General features: G+C 38.6%; 1 protein-coding gene across 2 annotated transcripts in view; it reads right to left on the bottom strand.

Moving 5' to 3' along the window:
* LOC136856885 (uncharacterized) overlaps positions 1-25,830 on the bottom strand; it is a 518,885-nt gene that overhangs the window by 125,402 nt on the left and 367,653 nt on the right. For both annotated transcript variants that reach the window (XM_067135106.2, XM_067135104.2), the window contains one exon: positions 6,418-6,588. In XM_067135106.2, the coding sequence (XP_066991207.2) occupies positions 6,418-6,588 (171 nt within the window). The remainder of the gene's footprint in view (positions 1-6,417; positions 6,589-25,830) is intronic.

Below are 25,830 nucleotides of genomic sequence, written 5' to 3'. Positions count from 1 at the left end.
TCATCAGTGTAAAAGAGGAATCGACAGAGATGAGTGATGACAGTGACTAAGGCTGCCTTGAAGCCAGAAAAAGATTCTTACTTCATTGTAAATTAATGTAAACCTATTCTTTAAGGTAGTTCTTTTTCTATATTACTCGGTACAATATACAGTATTCAAATATTTAAAGTTATAATGTAATAAAACAGATACGGATTAATATGTAATCCAAAAGTATTTACGGGGTCCTGCAGCCTGTGCTGGTGCACGCGCCCCGAACTGCCTCAGCTTGCGTCATTTACATGATCGCTTTTCGGACCATTTTCCAGGAAAATTACAGGACTCACGGATATATGTTTCAGATAAAAAATATAAGAAAGGCGATTTTTTTACATTTTTCTCGCAGACAAAATTTTATTGGCTGAAGAAATAAAAACTTGGCCGATTAATGAAATTTTCAATACATGATTCTACGGATTTAAACTTACTCGTTCAAGATTTTATTTTTCATAATTATTTAAAGTGGTTTGTTTATATGGAAAATAGTTATACTCCTGGAATCAGCAGTCTTTTCTGAAGCTTGTAGTATAATTTGTTTCGAAACATTATATGAAGTAACATCAGGAGCTTGAGAGAGAACAACTTGCCTCGCGCTCCGAAATGATGTGTTCGGTTAGACATTTCTTCGCCAGTTGCTACATAACCTTGGCAACAGCGTAATTTCTCTGACCCGCCTAATTTCGTGGCCGCGACAATAGTAATATATTTGCACTTTATTCCAAACCTTTTACCAGGTGGCTCTATTATTGTGACCGCCACTGTACCATGGGAGGTCTTGGAATTGCCTATTACTGTTTCGGTCCTAATATAAGACTGGGAATTTTACATTTTCCTGTTAAAATGTCATGAAAACCACAGTCATTTTATTTGCGTATGTTACTTTTAAATAATTTGTGTCATTTCCAACTCGTACTGACTTGTGCAACAACGAGCACGGTTTCCAGGTGAGCTCAAAGTCATGAATAACCATAATTTCAGACGTTTTGATGCTAATTTTTCTCTTTCCAATTTGATTTAATTAGTGACAAGCAGAATTGAATATAAAGCATTCGAGAACTTTTGAGAATAGATACTTCCATTCCAAACCATATTCTCGAGTTCAACATAACCTTTAAAAGGCGATGTAGGCCTAACTTGCGTGGTGATATGCAGAAACTGAATATGAAGAGTTTACCGGAGACCAAATTATTAATGGAAGATTAAGAAAAGAAGAGATTTCACCATCAAGATGGGCACTTTTGTATGTAATGTGCTTTTTTTTTTATTAGATTAGAGAATTAAAAACTACTTGTGGTCAATTGTTGTTTGGCTTGGCGTTATTAGATTTCATAGGTAATAAATTTCATATTATTCTGTATTGAAGAGCAATATAATATTAGTAAAACAAAAGGTAAAGGTTTCCACCTATTCAATACTAGTTATTGTAACCTTAAAGTTACATAATTATATTTGATGAAATTATTTCAGTCTTGCTAGAGACCATCATCAGTCAAAATCAATAAAAGTTAAGGCAAGACATGAATTATAGATAAAATTTATGAAGCAAGCGTGTGTTGTTGAAATTCAGTAAAGTAAAGAATGGTTGATAGTTAGCAGTGGCGATTTGGCGGAACGAAGCCTAGCACAGCTATCAGCCCGGTCCCAGCACCTATTGGACATGTCAGCAAGCCACGTGAAGCGGGTCGAGGGGAGAGACGAGAGGCTGGGCTGCAATATCAGTCTCCAATGCCTTGCTCTCATAAATACATACGACATTTCTTTTCACTGCTTTCAAGCTTTGTAAATGAAACAATGTGTCAGATGCTTACATTATAATGTGCTTTAGACTTCCATTATTCTCAATTGAGGTTTGGGCTTCACCGATTGCCAATAATAGCACTTGAAGAATCTTCTAGAATTCAGTTCAGCTGAAACAAGTGTGAACAGAATGCTCTTGATGGGAAAGTGTTGAGATGTTAATTTGTTTCCAATATGGATCAAGGAGAAAGCTGAACGGAAAAAAAAAAAAAAGAGCTGAGTTGTAGATGGGAGGTATAGTGTAGTGTGAAGCTGAGGGATGTGGAATGGTGGGTGATTGCTGGGGCAGAATTTGGAGAAAAATAAAAAAGGGGTTTAGAGTACTTAATTTCTTTTTATTGAAAAGAAGAATTAATAGATCGAATAAAGGGTTTATTACCAATTATTATAATGCCAACCAAGCAAAGAAAGCTCTCTCATTGGAGTTCCAGGTTATAAGGATATATAAACTTATTTATAATCTTAATTTTTTTTGGTAATGTTTAGTAGAATTGTTCTTGTTTGGTATATTATACATTCTAAATTCTAATTCCCAAGGATGCCTTTATATATTGTATATTCTTAATGTATTTTAAATTTTAAGTACAACATAAATTTCAATTTTATACCAAATTCATAACATTCTTCAAATATACAATAGAGTGAATCCTCATTAACACATTGAGGATGGACCCCAAGCAGAGGCTGATACCCCATGTAGACCGGATAGTTCAAGCCTCCACTACTGCTGCCCTCAAACTTGGAACATGTACTCACTAAGTTGCATAGTAATCTGTACGGTGTAATACCTTTCAAATCAGTATCATTCATAGCTTAATAGTCTTTCTAAGCAGAGTGTAGTAGGAACGCCCTGTTTGTGCCTTTCGTGTACTTATTGCATTCAAGTATGCAAGGATTTCTCTTTACGATTACTCCCCGTTCAGTGTTAGCTGTTAATCGTAAGAAATATCCAAGTCACTGTCAATCGGTACCTACGATAACCGGTCTGCATATACCCAGTCTTACCATAAATAATGCCCCAACTTTTGAGGGTGGCTGTACTTTCGACCGAACGAGGGAGCGGCTACAAAACCGGTATCGTGAGGCGTGAGTCGTCGTTGGTTGAGCTGCAGAAGTGTACAGTTGTCAGTTTGAAGTTTTCAAGATGGAATGGGGGAGTATGAGAATCCTGTGGCCGTGATAGTGTTACACAAGGTAGGGCAATCACCAGGGGGAGATTTTCAAAACCCTCCAGAAGCTGAAAATTAGTAAGAAATTTGTTTACTGCACTATAAATTCATTTGAGGTTGGAACTATGAGAGATCGCCCGCAGCAAGGAAGATCACGCACAGTACGAACGCCAGAACTCATCAAAGTGGCGGCTTGTGTGCGACGAAATCCGGTAAGGAGACAGTCAGTGATGGCTCATGAGTTAGAGATACCAAAAATGTCTATGTCTCGCACGTTAAGCATTGACCTGGGACTCCATGCTTACAAACGACACAAAGGACATCTCCTGACAAATGAACTGAAGCGCCAGAGGCGCCTAAAATCAAAGTGCTTACTTAAGCGTTACGCGGCTGATGGTCATCGTCAAATCCTGTTTATGGATGAAAAGATTTTCGGTGTTGAGGAGACTTTCAATGCCCAAAACGACAGGGTATATGCCCATTCCTTTAGAGAAGCTGGTGAAAAGGCTCCAAGGATCCAGAGGGGTCATCATCCCTCATCAGTTATGGTGTGGTGGGGTGTGAGCTTCGAGGGCACAACGGAGCTCCATTTCTGTGAAAAGGGAGTCAAAACTTCTGCTAAAGTGTAGTACCAGGAGACAGTGCTTGAGGGACTGGTCAAGAATCTCAACAACATCCTTTTCCATGGACGGAACTGGAGCTTCCAGAAGGACTCAGCCCCAGCGCACAAGGCACGGGCAACCTAGCAGTGGTTGGAGGCAAATGTTCCCGATTTCATTTCCACTTCAGATTGGTCGTCTGCAGGTCCAGATTTAAACCCTTTGAGCTACAAATTGTTGTCCAAGCTTCAGGAGATGGCTTGCAAGAAAAGACATTCCAATATTGAAAGCTTAAAGCAGTCTCTTCGGAAGGCAGTTGCAGAATTTCCAGTTGGTGTGTTGCGTAATGCCATTGATGAGTGTGTGCGTGCAAATGGAGGCCATTTTGATTAATTATTTGTGGTTATGGTTCATAATGCATCTATGTAACACTTGTTATTAGGATATTAAAATATCTCTAACCATTTTGTGTCAATTTACTTAAACGTCTGGGACAATATTTATAGTAAGACTATGTAATTAATCACAAATATTGGTATCCGTCAGCAACTGAATGCGAAGCGCCATGTTGACATCCGTGCTGGTACTCCAGGGAATATCCGATATTATTTTGTCAACTTCATGAAGGTTTAAAGGAAGAAAGATGGAGTGATAATGACAGTTTATATTCTATGACTATACCGTTTGGAACTCATAATCCAACCCACAGTTATATCAATGATCCAGGAAATACGAAGTGCACAAAAACAAAAATTCTGTAGCCGGTCACCTACTGTCAGCTGAGAAATTACGAGAATTTTCAGAGTTTGTCACTCATGGATCATCACATAATGAATCTGTACATAAATATTGAAACATTTCACCATCACAGAAAACACGCTGGCATGGGAGCACCACCTTGACAATTGTCTCTAGGGGCATGTGTAAGATCGCTCGTGTGTATAGGTTGTTTTCATGGTTACAATGATCGTAAAAGTGGAAAAACATATCCGTACTAACATCAATGATCCTGCTACTGCATCATCATCATCATCATCATCATCACCACCACCACCACCATCATCACTTTCAAGCTCCAGTTTCTTGGGTGTCGTGTACAAGCATTCGCCACTTCTTCCTGTCAAAGTATAGTTTCTGTTCCTCTATCTTCTCCCATATGACATTCCTCTTACTGACCTCCAATTTTACTGGGTCTATCCATCAATTTCTTGGCCTCCATACTGTCCTCTCCCCTTTTACTTCTTTGTCAAAGTACTTCTTTGCTGATCTCGTTCTGCCCATCCTCATAACATGTCCAAACCATTGTAGCCTGCATCTTCTTAAAAGCTCAGTAACAGGTATTTTGATGTCAGCCTCCTTCCTCTTTGCTTCATTTCTAATCTTGTCTTGCCTGGTCTTTTGGTTCATTTCTCTAATAAATTTCATTTCTGTTGACTGGATTTTACTATTAGCCTTGAGATGTAGGATAAATGTTTCGAGTCCATAGGTGAGAACTGGAATGAAGTAGGTATGAAACGTGGTCAATTTTGCTTTCTGGAGTATTTTATCATCCCAGAATAGATTTCTCACTTGAAAATAAAATTGAGAAGCTTTTGAAATCCCATTAAGAACTGGTTCATTGTGTTATCTTTTGAAATGATACTTCCAAGGTATCTGAAGTTAGAAACAGATTGAAACAGAGTTCCCTCCATTAAAAAAAACTTTGAAAATCTCTCTTTCTTGTTCATAGCTATTTCAACAGTTTTTTGTTTTACTGATGCTTAGTCCATATTCTTTAAACTTGCCATACCAAAGATTTAGCTTCTCCTGTACTTCAGCTTCATTTTCTCCCCGGATCAGATCATCTGTGAATATTAGATATGGCATGATATGATGGCAAATAGTTCAAACTCTAGTGAACAGACAGCGCAACAAGTTGGGAACTAAGCCAGTATGTAGGAGATTTCCGGGACCCGTCCACAACCACTGGCTACAATAATATAGAGATCTCCGGGACTAGTCTTCAATGGGTTAAAAAGTTATCTTGTTTAATACGTTGTATATTCTAAGCCCTATCCTATTAAATCTATATAAAAATACCTTGCTTATTGCTATTACCATCTAGTTAATGCCTGAAAAGCCTTACACTTTATTTATTGATGTGAAAAATGAAATTCCCTCATTGGGAACTTAAGACTTTCCATTACCGCATAGTACAATCACATTATTCCCAACCCTGAAAATGTTCTTGGTCATCCTTTGGGAATGGAAGGTGATATCCAACACAGGTAAGAGCCCTTGCCACAGGAGGCAGGTTGGGAAAAGTGTGCATTAATGAGAAAAGGCCCTGTATTCCTGAACTTGGAAAGGTGGACTGCACCTTCGGGAAGAAAGCAGCCCCAGGGAAGGCCAGTTTTGTCTGCCAGTTAGTCTGCTTTTATGAACCCCATTGCAAATGTTCTCATATTTGTTGTCTCATGTTTTTTCACACCTTTTAATACTCTCCTCCCATCTTCAGGAACAGCGGATACTGCTTTCACTGTACCCGTATATATATGACGTAAAATGAAAACATGCAGGAAAAAAAAAGAAGTGTTCCTTTATCTCCGTTAGTTTTTATTTGTGTATTCAATTGTACATTTTGCCATTTAACACGTTATTTTTCCTTCTCCCTTGTTAAAACGCCTTAACATTTTACTAAGCTTATACACTTCATTATGAACTTCATGCTTTTCAGCATTCTGTCTGTATATTCAGCCACTATTATATATTTAAAATCATTCTGGCTAAGCATCATACTTCAATTATTTTTTTAAAACCAAACCTAGACTCACCATCTTCAATTGAAGGCACAGACAGTTTTACTCCTATGTTTGACAAAATGACCCGTTCTCTTGGAACAACCTTGTAAGATCCAATCCGAACTGTTCGGCACTGTAACAGAGTATACTGTCCCTGCATGGTGCCATCTATTATTGCTTCCAAATCCAACTCCCTCCCTCCACCTGAAAGTAAATTAAAATATTTGTACATTCAGCTGAAATATTTAAATATAGAGTCAATATTTCTTGCATTCTAACATACTTTTGTGAGCATTCAATATTAAAACAAAAGCTGCAACCTTACGCTCCTTGTATAGAAAATAGAGATGTCAACCAACCTTCAAGGTGGTTGCCTATCGTGATATGACCTGTTGCAGATAAGGGAAGGTACATTCAATTATTCCAACATTCATCCCGTGTAATACTATTATAGTCACTTTTCACAGTAAAAAAGACGAGCCCATCTTGCACGGCTCTTTGATGCACCTGATTCCACATGGCATGGACAGTAATCGCATCCTCCAGATTTATCTGAAGAAACACATGCACATTTCACAAAACACATGCATGCTTCAGTAAAACTTTTCATGGTCCTAGGCATGAAAACTCTTCCATATACTACCTGAAAATCGTCACTGTCCACAGTCAGTCGGATCTTCAAGACATTCTGTTATTTTACTTAATGATGTTTTTCACTTCACCAAAATAAATTCTAGCACTACATGTCATAAATTTACAACAAAAGCAGGCAATAGGAATAATAACCAGCACAGGCAACTCATTACTAAATCAGGGGTGGTAGAACAGAAACTGAGCAAACATGATGGGAATTTGCATTCATCAAACAATGCTACGCTTGCTGTTATATATTGCTATCTCATCATATTCTGACCAACCATTTTCTAATGGTAAGTCTCCAATCCATGAAACAAATATATTTTATTTTTCATGTTTGCATAAGAAATGGAGAATATATTACAGCATTTTGATACTGGGAAATCCACAATAATCAGTACTGGTTTCGTATTGCTGCAGTAAGTGTGAGAAAACTGTAGAAGGTACGAAAAACCCATAGCAGTTGACATCTTTGAGAAATGTAACTTTAAGGCTTTTCAGTCTGTCAAAAACACTAATTATAACATATAACACTATAACATACCTACAAAAAGATATACACTATTACAAAAAGAATGACGTTTTGTTCTACAAGCACATAGTCAGATTCTACCAGATCACTTTTTATCATGCATATGTTTGTTTGTCCAACCCTTCTCGCGTTTCTCTATGGAGTCAGGTATGAGGTGATATGAATCCGTCATGGCGGGTGTTTATGGACAAATGCCCTTCCTGATATCAACCTAATCACAAGAGTTGATGAGATGAAAGGGATGATGTGATATATGATAGTAGAAAGAGGAAGGGTGAAATCCAGTGCCAGCACATAACCTACTCTTGTCGGATAGCACCAAGGGATCTGCTCAAGGCACATCATCTCCAACCAAGGGATGAATAACCATCACCAGTATCATATGCCACACTCCATATGAACACCGCAGGGAGGTTTGGAATTTAATCCAGGCTTTTGGCGCGCAATCTAGTGATTAGAAACTGTATGCCACCACCTCTCCTACCCTGCCAGCCAACATTCTGATGGCAAAATTTTTCTCGACCAACAGGACACGAACCAACTAACCACGGTGTCAGACCGTTTAGACTTCACCCCCTTAACAATCATGGCCCCAGGAAGGCTAACTTTATATCATGCATATATATGTACAATATTGTTTTCATAGCATAAACTTGTCAATGTTTGAGAGTCGGTGATATGAAAAAGTATCAACAAATAATGATTATATTAGTATTCAACCGTCACCATATTAAATATAGAAAAGTTTCTGTACTTATCTAAAACGCTAAAGTGTAGTCTATTGCCTTCAATCCCTGCTTCCGGACTGTGGTCATAATGGGGTGAATGGAAAGTTTCTGTGGACAATGAACTCTGTTCCATGGAGAGGGGAAGGGAAGTAGGGGAGAGTTGTGGATCCTGCCTTCTGTCTGTTGGAGACAGAAGAGGGTTATGCTGCTTCCTCATGGTAAAATGTATTTCATATATTAGGGAATAAATGCAAGTTAATGATTTTGATTAAATTAAGTGCGGAATTGAATTAGAGAGTACCTTTTAAGGCATTAATTTTAGTGATTAATAACCTAATAAATCATTTGGATAGGCGAAAGATGATGCATACATTCAGAGAATTTATTACACATAAGAATATGCTAACCCATATTCCAGACATTTAAGTCAGAGATTTCATCCTGAGGGATTCATTAACACTATGCGCCCACCAGTAGTAATATTATTACCACGTGGCATGCGCCTGAGTGCCGCTGTGAGTGATGCTACTAGCATAAAATTTGAAATTCAGTCACTCAATAGCTATTCAAGTTATTGAATTAGTTGTTGCTTTAATGTGTTGTGGATTTCCTTTACTATCGATAGGTGGTTTTACTGATCGATAGGGACAATGTTTCGTAGCGAAGTGCACTCGTCTAGATCTTACCTAATTGCTGACATATATACTCCTTGCGTGCTCCGGTTAGATAAGCTCAAATTGATACGCGTGTTCTAGTGACGGATTATGACTTCACAGACTTATAATGTAAGTGTAATGAGTCAACGGTATGCAATCATCTCTCAAGCAGTCGACTGATAATGTATACTGAGATATGGATCCCGGACCTAGTATAAGTAAAGGAAATCCTATGTGTGCATACAGCTCAAGCATAAGTGAACAGATAATTATGGAACTTGTCAACTACTCGGATCCTGATCTGTATGAAAGTGACTGTGAAGAAGAAAATGAAAATAATGAAGCCCCAGGATGACGAATCAACAGATTCATCACACGAGGGGCGAATAATGTGCGAACAATCAAGAGCTCTCCTAAGAAATTGGTGGTCTTGGAATAGGATAATCTCTGAGCGGTTTCAATCTATCACGACCAGGCCTGATCGTCTTATTACCGATTGTATATCCCAAGAGTTTGATGAATTTTTGTGAGATGTTGCTTTTCTCAGAGTTGATTGTTAGATTAGACCTGGCAGCCAATGTAAAGAACTTGTTAGGGTTCACATCGTGTTCATCTTGGTTTACTCCACATACTGTAACATCATCTAGGTAAGCATAGGTATCCTTGAGACCTTCAGCTTGAATGATCTCAACAATTACTCTCGAGAATACTGCTACTCCATTTGTCACACCGAAGGGTATTCTGATGAACTGGAATAATTTTCCACAAGCCACAAAAGCAGTAAAGGAGCGATTGTGCTAGGGGATGGGTACCTGATGCTAAGCACTATGTAAACCAAAGGTAATGAAAACATCAACCAACAACGAAATGGAGGAAGAATCAATTAGTGGTAATTATACTATAGTTCATTCCATGTTAGGAAAACAGTAATACTCTTATGACAATAGGGTTGCTATATCAAACGGCTCTGCTCAACACCATTGCGGGTAAACAGCGGCACACAAATTTGTGAAATTCAGTATTTAAGTTCAAGATAAAAAGCGGAAGAAATTGAGCTGCAAAATATTTTTATGAACATAAGGGTATGGGGGATTTTCAGGGGCTATTTTTCGTTTGTATGGAATCAGAGGTAAACTACGACAGATAAAAAACTTCAGCATTGGAGTATAAGGCAAATTGGGGGAGAAAATAGAAAAATCATATTTTTTATGGCCTGAGGGGTGACGAATGCATTTAATAAATTTCCCCATGCAACACGGGGTTCCTACTGTGCTGTCGTATCACTCACAAAAACAATGGTAAAAATTAAATGCGGTCAAAATGTGGTAAAATTAAAAAGCTCTTAAGAAAGAAGAGTTAAATAACAAAACCAAGCACAAATTAAACACAGAATTTTTTAACCAGTTCTAGTTATTCCATGACATCACTGCAGACCACAACACCAAGATCTTCAGTAACAACTTCTGTGCAGTACGAATATGATAAAATGTACAAATACTATGCAATATACAACCAACTCACTCAACACAAGACAAGTACGCTCTGATTTAAAGCCTAATAACACACAGGCAACAAATAAATACTGTACATGACTGATCTACCTTTTCGCTAAACATAGCTATTTTATGCTTGTACCGCAGTCTAGGTATACTGAGTCCAGTTCTTATCAAGTGTTATGGTACTTTTACGAGATTTCCACCGTTTCTCATTGGAGAAAATCAAGGTTCATAAAAAGGAAAAGAGAACAAGATATATTTAAACTTTGAAAGACACTGAATATTCTTGGTATCTGGTCCTGTCTATGTGCTCTGATCAAAATTTATCACATTATTATGTATGCATCTAGTTTTTTTTGTACAAGTTGCTTTACGTCACACCGACACAAATGGGTTTTTTTGGTACGATGGGACAGGAAAGGGCTAGGAGTGGGAAGGAAGCGGCCATTCCTTAATTAAGGCACAGCCCCAGCATATTCCTGGTATGAAAATGGGAAGCTTCGGAAAGCCACTTTCAGGGCTGCCGACAGTGGGGTTCGAACCCACTTCTCGCAAATAGTGAATACTGGCCGCACTTAAGCAACTACAGCTATCGAGCTTGGTGCATTTAGAATGGTGGTGCTTGGATCACCCGACAGATGAAATTTACAACTACACAGTCAATACCGCGTAACTAACTCGCTCCTTACCAACCTCAGTGCTCTTCTCGAATCGAATCACTACCGATCTCCATTTAGGGCAGTTGCCCAGGTGGCAGATTCCCTATCTGTTGTTTTCCTAGCCTTCCAGCCTTTTCTTAAATGATTGCAAAGAAATTGCAAAGTTATTGAGAATCTCCCTGGGTAAGTTATTCCAAACCCTAACTCCCCTCCTTATAAACAAATATTTGCCCCAATTTGTCCTCTTGAATTCCAACTTTATATTCATATTGTGATCTTCCCTACTTTTAAAGACCAATCAAACTTATTCGTCCACTAATGTCATTCCACGCCATCTCTCCGGTGACAGCTCAGAACATACCACTTACTCGAGAAGCTCGTCTTCCTTTATCCCAAGTTTTCCCAGCCCAAACTTCGCAACATTTTTGTAATGCTACTCTTTTGTCGGAAATCACCAAGAACAAATTGAGCTGCTTTTCTTTGGATTTTTTCCAATTCTTGAATCAAGTAATCTTGGTGGAGTGTCCCATACACAGGAATCATACTCTAGTTGGGATCATACCAGAGCCTTATATGCCCTCTCCTTTACATCCTTTCAACAACTCCTAAATACCCTCATAACCATGTGCAGAAATCTGTACCCTTTATTTACAATCCCATTTATGTGATTACCCCAATGAAGATCTTTCCTTATAATAACACCTAGATACTTATAGTGATCACCATAAGGAACTTTCACCCCATCAATGCAATAATTGAAACAGAGGACTTTCCCTATTTGTGAAACTCACAACCTGACTTTTAACCCTGTTTATCATCATACCATTGCCTGTTGTCCATCTCACATTATCGCAGTCGTTTTGAAGTTGCTCACAATCTTGTAACTTAACTATGACTCTGTACAGAATAACTTCATCTGCAAAAGGCCTCATCTCTGATTCCACTTCTTTACTCATATAATTTATATATTTAAGAAAATAATACTGCCTTGAGGAATTCCCGTCTTAATTATTACAGGGTCAGATAAAGCTTCGCCTACTCTAATTCTCTGAGATCTATTTTCTAGAAATATAGCAAGCCATTCGGGCATTTTTTTGTCTAGTCCAATTGCACTCATTTTTGCCAGTAGTCTCCCATGATCCACCCTATCAAATGCTTTAGACAGGTCAATTGCATTAGAGTCCCTTTGACCTCCTGAATCCAAGACATCTGACCTTGCTAGAATCCTTTAAGTTGAGCTTCAGTGGAATAACCTTTCCTAAACCTGAACTGCCTTCTATCGAACCAGTTATTAATTTTGCAAAGATGTCTAATATTATAATCAGAAAGAATGTCTTCCCAAAGCTTACATGCAGCACATGTCAAACTTATCGGCCTGTAATTTTCAGTTTTATGTCTATCACCCTTACCTTTATACACAAGGGCTACTACAACTACTCTCCATTCATTTGGTACAGCTCCTTCATGCAAACAATGATCAAATAAGTACTTCAGATATGGTACTATACCCCAACCCATTGTCTTTAGTATATCGCCCGAAACCTTATCAATTCCAGCTGCTTCTCTAGTTTTCAACTTTTGTATCTTACTGTAAATGGCATTGTTATCACAGGTAAATTTTAATATTTCTTTAGTTTTAGTCACCTCCTCTAAACCAATTGAGTCTAATCAAAAAAACACCATTATAAATATATACAGCATCCATAACACACATTTTACATGTATGAAAATACACTGTGGTGTTAAACTGAGATCTGTCGTTAATGGACTATAGTTGAAAAATCTTAATGGTGTATGTAGTAACACAAAGTATAGGTTAGCGTTTGTTAAAATCATAAGGTGTTTCTATACAATTATCAATCAATTTTCTGAAGGAAAAAAAGTCATAAAAAATATGTTCAATACTTTTGCAGAAGGTTCCTATTAGATTGGACTATTTTTGAGGAGGGCCTCTTAAAAGTTTTGCAAGCTGAATGTTGGGCTTGGTTTCACAAAGACATTAAAAATGTCTTGTATTGTCGTTCCAACCATTAATATATCATTCAATGAAATACTGTCAGATATTTTAGCAGATGCATCAAAATACAACCCTTGTTTTTGTAGGCAAGCTACTAAGCTTAAAAACTGGATGATGGGGTAGATAATAGCCTCAACCTTCATTCCCTGACCTTAACCACTTGTCCCATGGCCTCTTACTCGCGATGAAAGTTACAGCACTTGTGCTTAAGTGAGGGCTGCCTACTGAGATGCAGTTCTAGTTGAGTTAGTCTTGACATGGCATGATTGAAGGAGTCTGCCAGAACCTCAGGTTTCTGCTTGGGGGGTAAGCGAACTATAAATCCACCTGTAGCATCCCTAGTGGTATTCTCTGTAAAGTGCCTTTCTGTGGCTCTCTCCTCTTGCCATGACTGGGGATATAAGCTCTTCTATTTCCCAGAACTGCTGTAGCTGGGTGTCTAACCTGTCCTCTGACTTCAAGAAACATGTGATTTGAGTAAGACATTTTTCTTCCCTCAGGTGGTAGTATCCACCAATAATCCATCCTAGTTCAGTGTCTTTAAGAATACGATAATCTGGTGATCGAGTTCTGCAATCAAGTTTCAATAATGAAAAGAAATGTTCTGCGTCTATTAACAACTCAGTGTCACCTGGCTGGAAGAACTTGGGGTCAGCAAACTTCCAAGTCAGTGAGCAAGTTCCAATGCTCATGTTGAATATAGAGCTAACCACTCTACCCCACCAAGTGCCAAAGTTAAGGATAGCGAAAACCTTTACCTTTCACCCTTCCAATGGCTTTCATGGCTTGTACGGAGATGACTTACTTATTCCATGGCTCTACGGTCCTTGGACCTTGGCCTCCTTGAGCACAGCTCATCAGTCGTCCCGATCTTCAGCATGCCTACGCCACCTCCCGACTCCAACGGTCCTCAGATCAGTCTCCACATCCTCTAGCCATTTTATCTGGGGCCGACCTCTTCTTCCTCTCCCCCCCAGGGTGCCCTGTCAGTGCCTTCCATGGAAGTCTTCCCTCCTCCATCCGTTGCACATTACCCAGCCATCCAATTCGTATCATTTTCACTTAGGTCACCAAGTCCGGCTCCTTATACAATAATCTTATTTCTTCATTTGTTCTGATTCTCCATATATCTCCCTCCTTCACCGGTCCAAATATCTTCCTCGGTACTTTCCTTTCTCACAAATTTAATCTCATCTCTGTGGCCTCAGTCAATACCCATGCCTCACTCTCATAAATAAGTACTGGTTTAATTATTGTTTTGTAGATAGTCAGTTTTAAAATTTTTACTTCTCAGAAGAGAGTACAGTGCTCTGTAGAATGTGTTGGCAGCCTTAATATGATTTACAATACCTGTCTCAACTTTATTTTCTGATATTATTGAGCCAAGATATACTGCTTCAAAGGTGTAATCATCCACTTGGAGTTTTTCGGTGTTCCTTCCACTTTTCTTCATTACCATACAGGCTATTTAGATTTAGCCTCACTTATCTCTAAACCCAAAGACTCAGCTGCATCTTTCAGCTCCAGTAAGGCAGTTGTGCCTCGTTACTTCTAGCAGTTATCACCACACCATCTGCACAAGCCAAAACTTGGAACAGTCTATTGCAAATATTACCACCCGGATTAGTAGTTATTGATCTAACAGCTTTCTCCAGCACTATATTAACCCCCTAAATAGGGAATAGTTTCATAACGTCAACCAGCCAGTGGGTAATTAAACAAGTTTCATAATGATAGATCCGTATTGAACTGTGATTACAATAGAGTAAATTAATGTATTATTTTGGGTCCAACTTTTCAATACAAAATGTAAATAGTTTAAATTACATAGGGACTAGTTTCGACCTAGTAATAGGTCATCATCAGCCTGAAGTAAATTAAAGCGTAAATATCGAAGAAAAAAAAAAAAATGTAAACACAAGTACAGTCTTTTTAAAAGTACAATTGTCGATGCGAAGTAAGATGCTAGAAGAAAGCTCTTCTGCTTCTGGAATCTTGAAGGACGATGGATGTTTCACGAGGCGGAATAACATATATGGAGTTAGATAAAGGTGGATATAAATTTGCAGTTCAATGCGGACCATACAATTGATTCTGAATAAATGACAGTAGGAAATAAATAAATTTGGTCAGGTGGAAGAAAATGTTTAAATAAAATATGTCATAAGGGAATTTATGTGTGTTCTGATAAGCTGAAGAGAGAAATGGTGGTAGGTAAGGTTCAAAGGAAATCTTGAGGAGGTGAAGGGAGAAAAATAAAGGAAGGAGAAGAAAAGGTGTTTTTTTTTTTTTTAATAAATGACAGTAAGGAAATAAACAATATTTGGTCTGGTGGACGAAAATATTTGTCATAAGAGAACTGATGCGTGTTGTAATAAGCTGAAGATAGAAAATGGTGGTAGGTGAGATTCTTCCATATTCCCACATCCCTCAGCCCCACCATAAAAAAAAATAATTAAAAAATCCTTTTCTTCTCCTTCCTTTATTTTTCTCCCTTCACCTCCTCAAGTTTTCCTTGCCCACCACAATAGTGCAGGTCTATATGCCTACTAGTTCAGCGGATGATGAAGAAATCGAAAGAATATATGAGGAGATAGAAGATTTAATACAATATGTAAAAGGTGACGAGAATCTAATTGTAATGGGAGACTGGAATGCAGTGGTAGGCCAAGGAAGAGAAGGTAGTACAGTAGGAGAATTTGGATTGGGACAAAGGAACGAAAGAGGAAGTCGGCTGGTTGAATTCTGCACTGATCATAATTTAGTCCTTGCCAATACTTGGTTCAAACACCACAAACGAAGGCTGTATACGTGGACGAGACCTGGAGACACTGGAAGGTATCAAATAGACTTCATTATGATTAGGCAGAGATTCAGAAACCAGGTGTTGTATTGCAAAACTTTCCCAGGAGCAGACGTGGACTCTGACCACAACTTGTTGGTCATGAAATGACATATGAAGTTGAAGAAATTGAAGAAAGGAAAGAATGCAAAAAGATGGGATCTAGACAAGTTGAAAGAAAAGAGTGTGAGGGATTGTTTCAAGGAACGTGTTGCACAAGGACTAAATGAAAAGGCTGAAGGAAAGACTATAGAGGAAGAGTGGAGAGTCATGAAAAATGAAGTCAGTAGGGCTGCTGAAGAAATGTTAGGAAAGAAGAAAAGATCAACTAAGAATCAGTGGATAACTCAGGAGATACTAGACCTGATTGATGAACGATGAAAATACAAGAATGCTAGAAATGAAGAGGGCAGAAAAGAATACAGGCGATTAAAGAATCAAGTGGATAGAAAGTGCAAGATAGCTAAGGAAGAATGGCTGAAGGAGAAGTGCAAGGATGTCGAAGGCTGTATGGTCCTGGGAAAGGTAGATGCTGCATACAGGAAAATCAAGGAAACCTTTGGAGAAAGGAAATCTAGATGTATGAATATTAAGAGCTCAGATGGAAAACCACTTCTAGGGAAAGAAGACAAAGCAGAAAGATGGCAGGAGCATATCCAACAGTTGTATCAAGGTAAAGATGTAAATAATTTGGTTCTGGAACATGAAAAGGCTGTTGATGCTGATGAAATGGGAGACCCAATTTTGAGGTCAGAGTTTGACAGAGCTGTGAGTGACCTAAATAGGAACAAGGCACCTGGAATTGATGACATTCCCTCTAAATTACTGACTGCCTTAGGAGAAACCAGCATGGCAAGGTTATTTCATTTAGTGTGCAAGATGTATGAGACAGGAGAAGTCCCATCCGATTTTCAGAAGAATGTTGTTATACCTATTCCCAAGAAAGCCGGTGCTGACAGGTGTGAAAACTACCGCACCATTAGTTTAGTATCTCATGCCTGCAAAATTTTAACACGTATTATTTACAGAAGAATGGAAAAACAAGTTGAAGCTGAGTTGGAAGAAGATCAATTTGGCTTCAGAAGAAATGTAGGAACACGTGAAGCAATCCTGTCTTTACGTCTGATCTTAGAGGATCAAATCAAGAAGGACAAGCCCACGTACATGGCATTCGTAGATCTAGAAAAGGCATTCGATAATGTTGATTGGACCAAGCTATTTATGATTCTGAAGATGATGGGGATCAGATACCGAGAACGAAGAATTATCTACAATCTGTATAAAAATCAGTCTGCAGTGATAAGAATCGAGGGCTTTGAAAAAGAAGCAGCAATCCAGAAAGGAGTGAGGCAAGGCTGCAGTTTGCCCCCTCTCCTTTTCAATGTTTACATAGAACAGGCAGTAAGGGAAATCAAAGAGAAATTTGGAAAGGGAATCACAGTCCAAGGAGAAGAAATCAAAACCTTGAGATATGCCGATGATATTGTTCATTTATCTGAGACTGCAGAAGATCTCGAGAAGTTGCTGAATGGTATGGATGAAGTCTTGGGTAAGGAGTACAAGATGAAAATAAATAAGTCCAAAACAAAAGTAATGGAGTGCAGTCGAACGAAGGCAGGTGACGCGGGAAATATTAGATTAGGAAATGAAGTCTTAAAGGAAGTAGATGAATATTGTTACTTGGGTAGTAAAATAACTAACGATGGCAGAAGTAAGGAGGACATAAAATGCAGACTAGCACAAGCAAGGAAGAGCTTTCTTAAGAAAAGAAATCTGCTCACTTCAAACATTGATATCGGAATTAGAAAGATGTTTTTGAAGACGTTCGTGTGGAGCGTGGCATTGTATGGAAGTGAAACATGGACAATAACTGGCTCAGAAAGGAAGAGAATAGAAGCTTTTGAAATGTGGTGTTACAGAAGAATGCTGAAGGTGAGATGGATAGATCGAATCACGAATGAAGAGATACTGAATCGAATTGGTGAGAGGAGATCAATTTGGCTAAATTTGACGAGAAGAAGAGTTAGAATGATAGGACACATCTTAAGACACCCAGGACTTGTTCAGTTGGTTTTTGAAGGAAGTGTAGGGGGTAAGAACGGTAGGGGTAGGCCAAGGTATGAATATGACAAACGTAGAAATGAAAAGGTTAGCACAGGATAGGGTTGCATGGAGAGCTGCATCAAACCAGTCTATGGACTGATGACTCAAACAACAACAACAACTGTCATTTATTCAGAGTCAATTGTATGGTCCGCATTGAACTGCAAATTTATATCCACCTTTATTTAACTCCATATATGTTATTCCGCCTCGTGAAACATCCATCATCCTTCAAGATTCCAGAAGCAGAAGAGCTTTCTTCTAGCATCTTACTTCGCATCGACAATTGTACTTTTAAAAAGACTGTACTTGTGTTTACATTGTTTATTTTTTCTTCTATATTTACGCTTTAATTTACTTCAGGCTGATGATGACCTATTACTAGGTCGAAACTAGTCCCTATGTAATTTAATAATAATAATAATAATAATAATAATAATAATAATAATAATAATGCTATTCGCTTTACGTCTCACTAACTACTTTTACGGTTTTCGGAGGTGCCGGAATTTCGTCCCGCAGGAGTTCTTTTACGTGCCAGTAAATCTACCAACACGAGGCTGACGTATTTGAGCACCTTCAAATACCATCGGACTGAGCCAGGATCGAACCTGCCAAGTTGGGGTCAGAAGGCCAGCGCCTCAACCGTCTGAGCCACTCAGCCCGGCCCTATGTAATTTAAACTATTTACATTTTGTATTGAAAAAGTGGCCCCAAAATAATATATTAATTTACTCTATTGTAGCCAGTGGGTAGTTATTCAGCGCAACGTGCACTTTTGGAATGCGTACAGTAGCGTGTGGCAGGTGTAAATACTCAACAGAAAATATATTTTACTTGATTTATTTAAATTACTAGTGATGTAGTAGAAATTCAATAGCATTATGTTATTACCGTTTTCTTGTAAACCCGTAAATATATACACTGTGTTCATACAAAAGGGAATATAAAAAGTATTCCTTTCATTATTATTATTTTTTTTTTCAAGTTTTCAGATATGCATCAATAGGTTCTACATATTTTCTGGTTCATAGGTCATTCAGAGATTGCGCACAGTGTGGTAAATACGGAAACACGGGCAAGCACAACGTGCCACTTCACATTTCTCACAGCAGCAGACAGTTTTCCGTTGCCTCTGGTTTGAGAGGCACACAACACGTTTTCTTGAGTGATTCCTACTTCCCATCGGCGGGTTCTCAGATAATTCAACGTCTTTCTTAACCAAGCCATGTTCACGTCACACGGTACAGTTTACCACCATACACAGATCAATTTACAAAAAGTTATCGGAACATGGACAATGGAGTTCGCAGAACAACTGTATCGTAACGACAACAACAACGACGACGACAACAACAACAACAACTCGCAAATTTAGCAATTCCAATGTACATATACACAAATGAATTATTTACGAAGAATTTGACATGGACCGTACGAGGCAACACGAGACAGCTGTCGGACTGCCACCTAGGCGCGAACTACCCGACTGGCGTGAGACCGGATAAAAAATTAATAGGACAGCAATAATCGCATCCAATATGAATGGAATTAGTTTTAAATTATGATAGTAGATGGAAGAAGTGATTAAGAATAGCCAGACGCCTATATGCAGCTAACCCTATGTAAGAACACATTTAGAATTATCGTGCGACAGCTGTTGATGCCTTTAGGCGTCAAACCCAGTTAAGGGATTAAGTAACACTGGTGATAAGGGATCTCCCTGCCTTAGGCCTTCATCGGTTCTGAAAGATCTTGACAGACTTCCCTGCATTTTTATCTGACTTCTGCTGTTCTCCAGGGTCATCTTAGGGCCAGTTCTACCACCTGCTAGTAAAGTGGCTGGCAGCTACCCAGGAGATAAACTACCTGGGGGTGTAAATCAGCTGGTACTTTGCCTTGCATACAACCACCTCCGCACTAGCGCTGGGTAACTACTCGGAGCTAGAAACCGAGATACGGAGTTGGCTAGACTGATTCTCAGCGACTTCTCGCTTTCGAGTGGACAGTGAGATGTATGAAGCTCATTTTGATTGTCTTATTTTCCTGTGCTTGTATCTGTTGATTATCATCAGAAAGCCTAACAAGGCAAGTCTTAAGAGTTATGGACAACGATTATGTCAAGCTTTCATGATTTTAATCTATGAGCTTCAAAATAAATACCTAATTGGGATTAAAATCTCGAGATTACATTTTCTTACGCCAGTTATAACCTGTTATGTAAGGCAGCGTTTTTGGAAATTATTCTCGTAGTAGATTGGTCAAGTCGCTCGCTCTGTGATAGAATTACATAATATCAGCTTCATGGTCCGTATCGCACTTCAATAGATTCACAATTAAGTATTTATTTATTTTCCACCTAGTCGATACAATGATTGCTTAAGGCAATTTTTAATGGTCAAAAGTGGTACATGTTTCGTATATTATCAACATCTTCAGCCACATAACACTGTTTAGATGAAAAATATATAAAATTGACAAAGTAATGCTTTAGAGGAAGTGTCCTTAAAATTAACATAAGATTGACAAGATTTACAAGAAGACTATATAAACATCTGATAGGGAATCTGCTACCTGGGCGACAGTCCTATATACTACCTATATTAATCGTAACATCACTTTCTATAAGTAAGCACACATATAGAGCATTTTCGTAGTAGACATAATATTGTGATTAAACATTTCAATGAAATATATTATTAACAAAAGAACATATGTAAAGAGGCATACAGATTAATACAACGCTAATAATGAAAATAAAAAAGATTCGTCATAATGAAGACTCGAACCTGCAAACCTCGTGTTATGAACTGAGCGCGTTAGCCATTACGCTACGCGGAAACTTGAGTAAGTGGGATACATAGGTCTAAGTTATACCTGGTGTCTGAAAACTTAAAAAGTAGAAAATAAAATCCCATTTGCAATTACTTCCAAATAGGTTTTGATTTTATATCCTTTTAGAGTGTCTTCCCAAAAACTTGGCGTATAAAATGTGTTCCCTATGCTATCAATGCGAGAGGCTGGTGTGACCGTTGCAACTGAAAGGAAGCATTAATGTTCAAAATCCTGCAATACAATATCGATCACTGTTACACTATAATGCTTTTTTCAGTATACTAAGCTAATTTGAGTTGTATGTCTCCAGAAATACAGCTAATAATGTTCAACTCTCAAAACTTGCCCAGCAGGTAGTCTTATCGGGCCCTCGAAGTGGCCGATAAATTGCGCGCCGGGTAACGACGATTTATGCTGCCGATAGCGTTACCTGGGAGTGGTAGAACGGAAACATCCTTTTACGCGGAGGGCAAGTTAAGCGCTACTTTACCAGTAGGTAGTAGAACCGGCCCTTAGTCAATTTTATTAATTGCTGTGGGAATTTAAAACACTTCATTGTTTCCAATAATGCTGATCTCTTTACTTTGTCATAGGCTTGTTTAAAATCTATAAAAAGATGTCCTAGTCGAACGTTGTATTTGTATGTCTTTTCCAGAGTCATTCTCGCGGTGAAACTATGGTCCGTAATCGATCGTCCAGGTCTGAAACCAGCTTGGTACACCCCTATAATTCTTTCTGCTCTACTACTAACTCTCTTTGTTATGGCTGTAGAGAGGATTTTGTGCACTATACTCAGCAAGGATACACCTCAATAATTCTTGCATTGCATGCGTATAGGGCATTTATTTCCTAGTGTCCAGTCCTCTGGCATTTTACCTGTTTCCCATACCTTCTTAATTATCTCATGTATTCTCCAACACTTCTCCTCCAGTTTTACCATTTCTGCAGTTATGAGGTCATTCACTGGGACTGTACTGTACTTCAATTGTTTTATAATTTCACTTATCTCTTCAACCGATGGTGGTCCCATATCGTCTTGATCCCCGTCTCCATTCTCATCGTTCCTCTCTTCCCCCTCACACTCATCTCTCTCTGAAGTTTTCATACTACCTGATCCCTCTCTTTGTTCATTTATTGGTCTGACAGAAAGTAATGTTTCAAAAATGTTTTGCTCATCTTTCCAGAATTCGTTTTTTCCCAACAATCAGTCTATCAGTCTCATCCTTAAGCATATTCACTCTAGGTTCATATCCCTTCTTTACTTGTCCAACCCCACGGAAGAATTTTCTACCTCATTTGTTTTCAAAATTATTCTGCACTTCATCCAATTTCTCCCTTTCTTTTATTCTTTTCTTGTTCCTTATCAATGTCTTTGCTATTCTCAGTTTCTCTTTAAAAAGTGCCATATTATTTCAAGTGGGTCTCTGTAGCATTCGTTTTAATTCCTCCTCCAATTTTCTACTAGCCCCAGCCTTGAAGATACTTCTCACATTCCATGTTCCAATATATCCGTATCGTTGCCATTTATCATACGTTTAGGACCGTCCAGTTATCTCTATTTGGTTTCTGAACAATATGTAGTTTTGTGGTGGTGAAGTTGTTAGCCCCACGCACCAAACTCCAACCTGGAGGACCAGGGTATCGCTAGTCAGGATCATCACCTTACACCTGTCCGGCTTGTGTGGCCCTACCAGGAGCATATGTTCCCGCCGGTGTAGCTCCAAGGATTATTTGAACACGCAATCCTCCAAAACACCCGCCAAAATGTATTTTGCTTTTGTCAAGGTAGTGATAGCATCGGGAGGATGGAGATGACTTTGCTTTTTGTTTTTAAATACTAGTACTCATGTTTATTATTATGTTGCTTTGTAATTCAGTGACCATGGAATGGCTCTTGATGTGTAAATTACCGTATATTTATTTTTATTGCATACTGTCGTCGCTGTTGTTATTATTATTATTATTATTATTATTATTATTATTATTACTATTATTATTATTTTTTGCTAGGGGTTTTACGTCGCACCGACACAGATAGGTCTTATGGTGACGAACTATTATTATTACTATTATTATTATTATTATTATTATTATTATTATTATTATTATTACTGCATATCCCTTAAAATGTAAATAAACTAATATTTAATATAGTAGATTATGCTTATCGCTTTGGATTCATTTATTTCATTGCATATTGTTATTGCTATGACAACATGACTTCTTTATGATGTAGATACAGTATAAAAGTATTTCTTCCCAAAGAGATTTGTTATACACGCCCGTGGATGAGGGATGCAGGCGAGGAATACACCCACGGTATCCCTGCCTGTTGTAAGAGGCAACTAAAAGGGGAGGCGAAGGGACAATTGTATTAGAACCGTGAAACTACTTGTGATTACTACTACCACGCCGGGGAACATCATGGATCGCCTTTACTTGCGAGTAGCACCACTATGTTAGGTACAGAATAGGTTTGTGATTAGTAGCAACAAAAGGTGACTGTATGGGTTTTCCAGTACCCATGATTAGTACCATTATGAGAAACACCTCGGGTGTGGGTGTTGCCTGTGATTAAGTACCACTATATCAGCGACACTGTGGGAGGAACACCATGACAATACCGGTGCCCGTGATTAGAACACCTAGGTGAGGAACACTGTGGGTTTGCGTTGCCTATGAGTGGTGCCATTATGTGAGAAACACCATAGGTCTGCGTTACCTGTACGCAGTATAATACCTGTGAGTAGTACCATAATGTGTGGAACACCGTGAGTCTACACTACTTCTGATTAGTACCGCAACATGACAAATACCATGGTTCTACTTTACTAGCGATAAGTAACATTATGAGAAGCTGCTGACCTCGATTTTTGACTCCTTAAGACAACAAGCATCCTTGATTCAGGATTGTGCTTTAGAAGCAGTCCCTTGGTCAGTATTACTATTGTTTATGATAGTTTCTGAGTTGGATCCACTAAGTGTTTTAAATTCATATCTATCCATTCATTCATCATCATGTTTTTTATTCTGGCCAGTGGAAGATTTTGAACTTTTAAATTGATGATTACGATGCCAGATACCATACCGCCTGGACTACATAAGCCACAACCCAGGATCGACCCCTCGACCTCCTGCATGCTAACCCAAAACTCTATCCACTGCACCAACTGTACAGCGCGACTAATATGTGCTGACAGAGTAGTTACCGTACATGTGGTTACAGTGTTGCCAGATTACCACTCTTCAACGTCTTTTTCTGTTGGATATACTTGTAGGATTAACTTTTGTGAGAGACATTTTTTACTGCCGGCATGTGAGGAGTTGCGACGCGCCCGAGTGCACGAATTTCGGTTCAACCTGTATAACATTAATTTGAGTGAAGATGAGAAAGTGTGCTTATTTCCTTAATTCCTCACTGAGCATGGAAACTGATTTAATTATGAATATCTCTATTTATTTCATCTTAACTTTTATCATTTACTTGGGTAAAGGAACGTTCATGATCGAAGCTTACACTGAGGTTAGTTTGTTATGGTTATGTCTGGTGATTTTAATATGTAACTAGTCTAGTTAGCAGCAGTGATGAGCCATTAGGAAAAAGAGAATAGGGCAGCTAGTTGCCTCTTACAACAGGCAGGGATACCGTGGGTGTATTCCTCGCCTGCATCCCTCATCCACGGGCGTGTATAACAAATCTCTTTGGGAAGAAATACTTTTATACTGTATCTACATCATAAAGAAGTCATGTTGTCATAGCAATAACAATATGCAATGAAATAAATGAATCCAAAGCTAGTGTATGACGATGGCGATTACTATACCTGTGTTCTCCAAGGAGAAATACTGCTCTCAATTACACCTTCCTTTGGTAGTTTTCTAATTACAGCAATGAATTTCAAAGAACACCGATGAGCTTTAACAACTATAGGTTTACAATCAGGTGATAAGTTAGAAAAGAGTGGCAGGCTTACACTTGGCTGCCACTAGTCCACAAATAAGGAGAGGGGCTTTGGAACCTCCAAACTCGAAATGGACAGAGGATCACTAACTAATGACCAATTATAAGATCACAGCAGAAGTTAGGCAGGATCTAAAATACTATTCTTGAATAATGATGTCCACATATTTTAATACCTATAGTACACTGACCAATGGCTTTTGCCTTCTGAGTGGTAGAAGCAAGATCCACTTCTACTTAGGTAGGATTAACTTTTAAATTCAGTTCTCAAGCCATAGTCGGTCACTACCCCAGAGTCAAGCATGCCCCCGAAATAGGAGGTCCATTAATTATCACATCAGTCTTAACCTTAGATTGTTGAAAAGATATGGAGCATGGCGTGATCATTGACAACGGTGCAGTTTGTTTTAATATGCTAGGTATAACAGAGGTAGACCTATAGTACGCGAACCTTTTCTTGATACCTGAGCTCCCTAGTGCTGAATGGGAGCTTGGTATCAAGAAAAGGTTCGCGTACTATACAAGCTGTAGTCCTGTGATCATATTTTCCACAGAAATCGCAAATGGAATATTTGGCAGGGCATCTGTTCCTGGGATACCCATGCAAACCACAATAGTTGCATTTCGAGAGCAATGCTGCCACTGCAGAACTGGGAGAAAGGACATTCTCCACTGGAGAGTCATCATTTACTTTTTTCTACTCACGTTATCTCTATCACTAACAGCACTAATTGAGGGCAAAGAACTGTCGTATAAGTGATGGTGCAATTGGGCCTGTTCTAAAGAACATGCCCGAAAGGGAAAGCGTTGAGTTCTCTAACAAGCGTTGGGGAATAACACGACTGACTAATCCCTAACAAACGCATCTCGTATGCAGTCATCACAATTATTGGGTACATGCATAAGTTCATGCTGTTCTTATAAATATTTTATTTTATTGTATTTTACTGCCACTGTCGTGCACTGTAACTCACAATCACT

Source organism: Anabrus simplex, chromosome 1, assembly GCF_040414725.1.
Source record: "Anabrus simplex isolate iqAnaSimp1 chromosome 1, ASM4041472v1, whole genome shotgun sequence".
NCBI lineage: Eukaryota > Metazoa > Arthropoda > Insecta > Orthoptera > Tettigoniidae > Anabrus > Anabrus simplex.
This window is presented reverse-complemented; position numbering and strand designations above follow the sequence as displayed.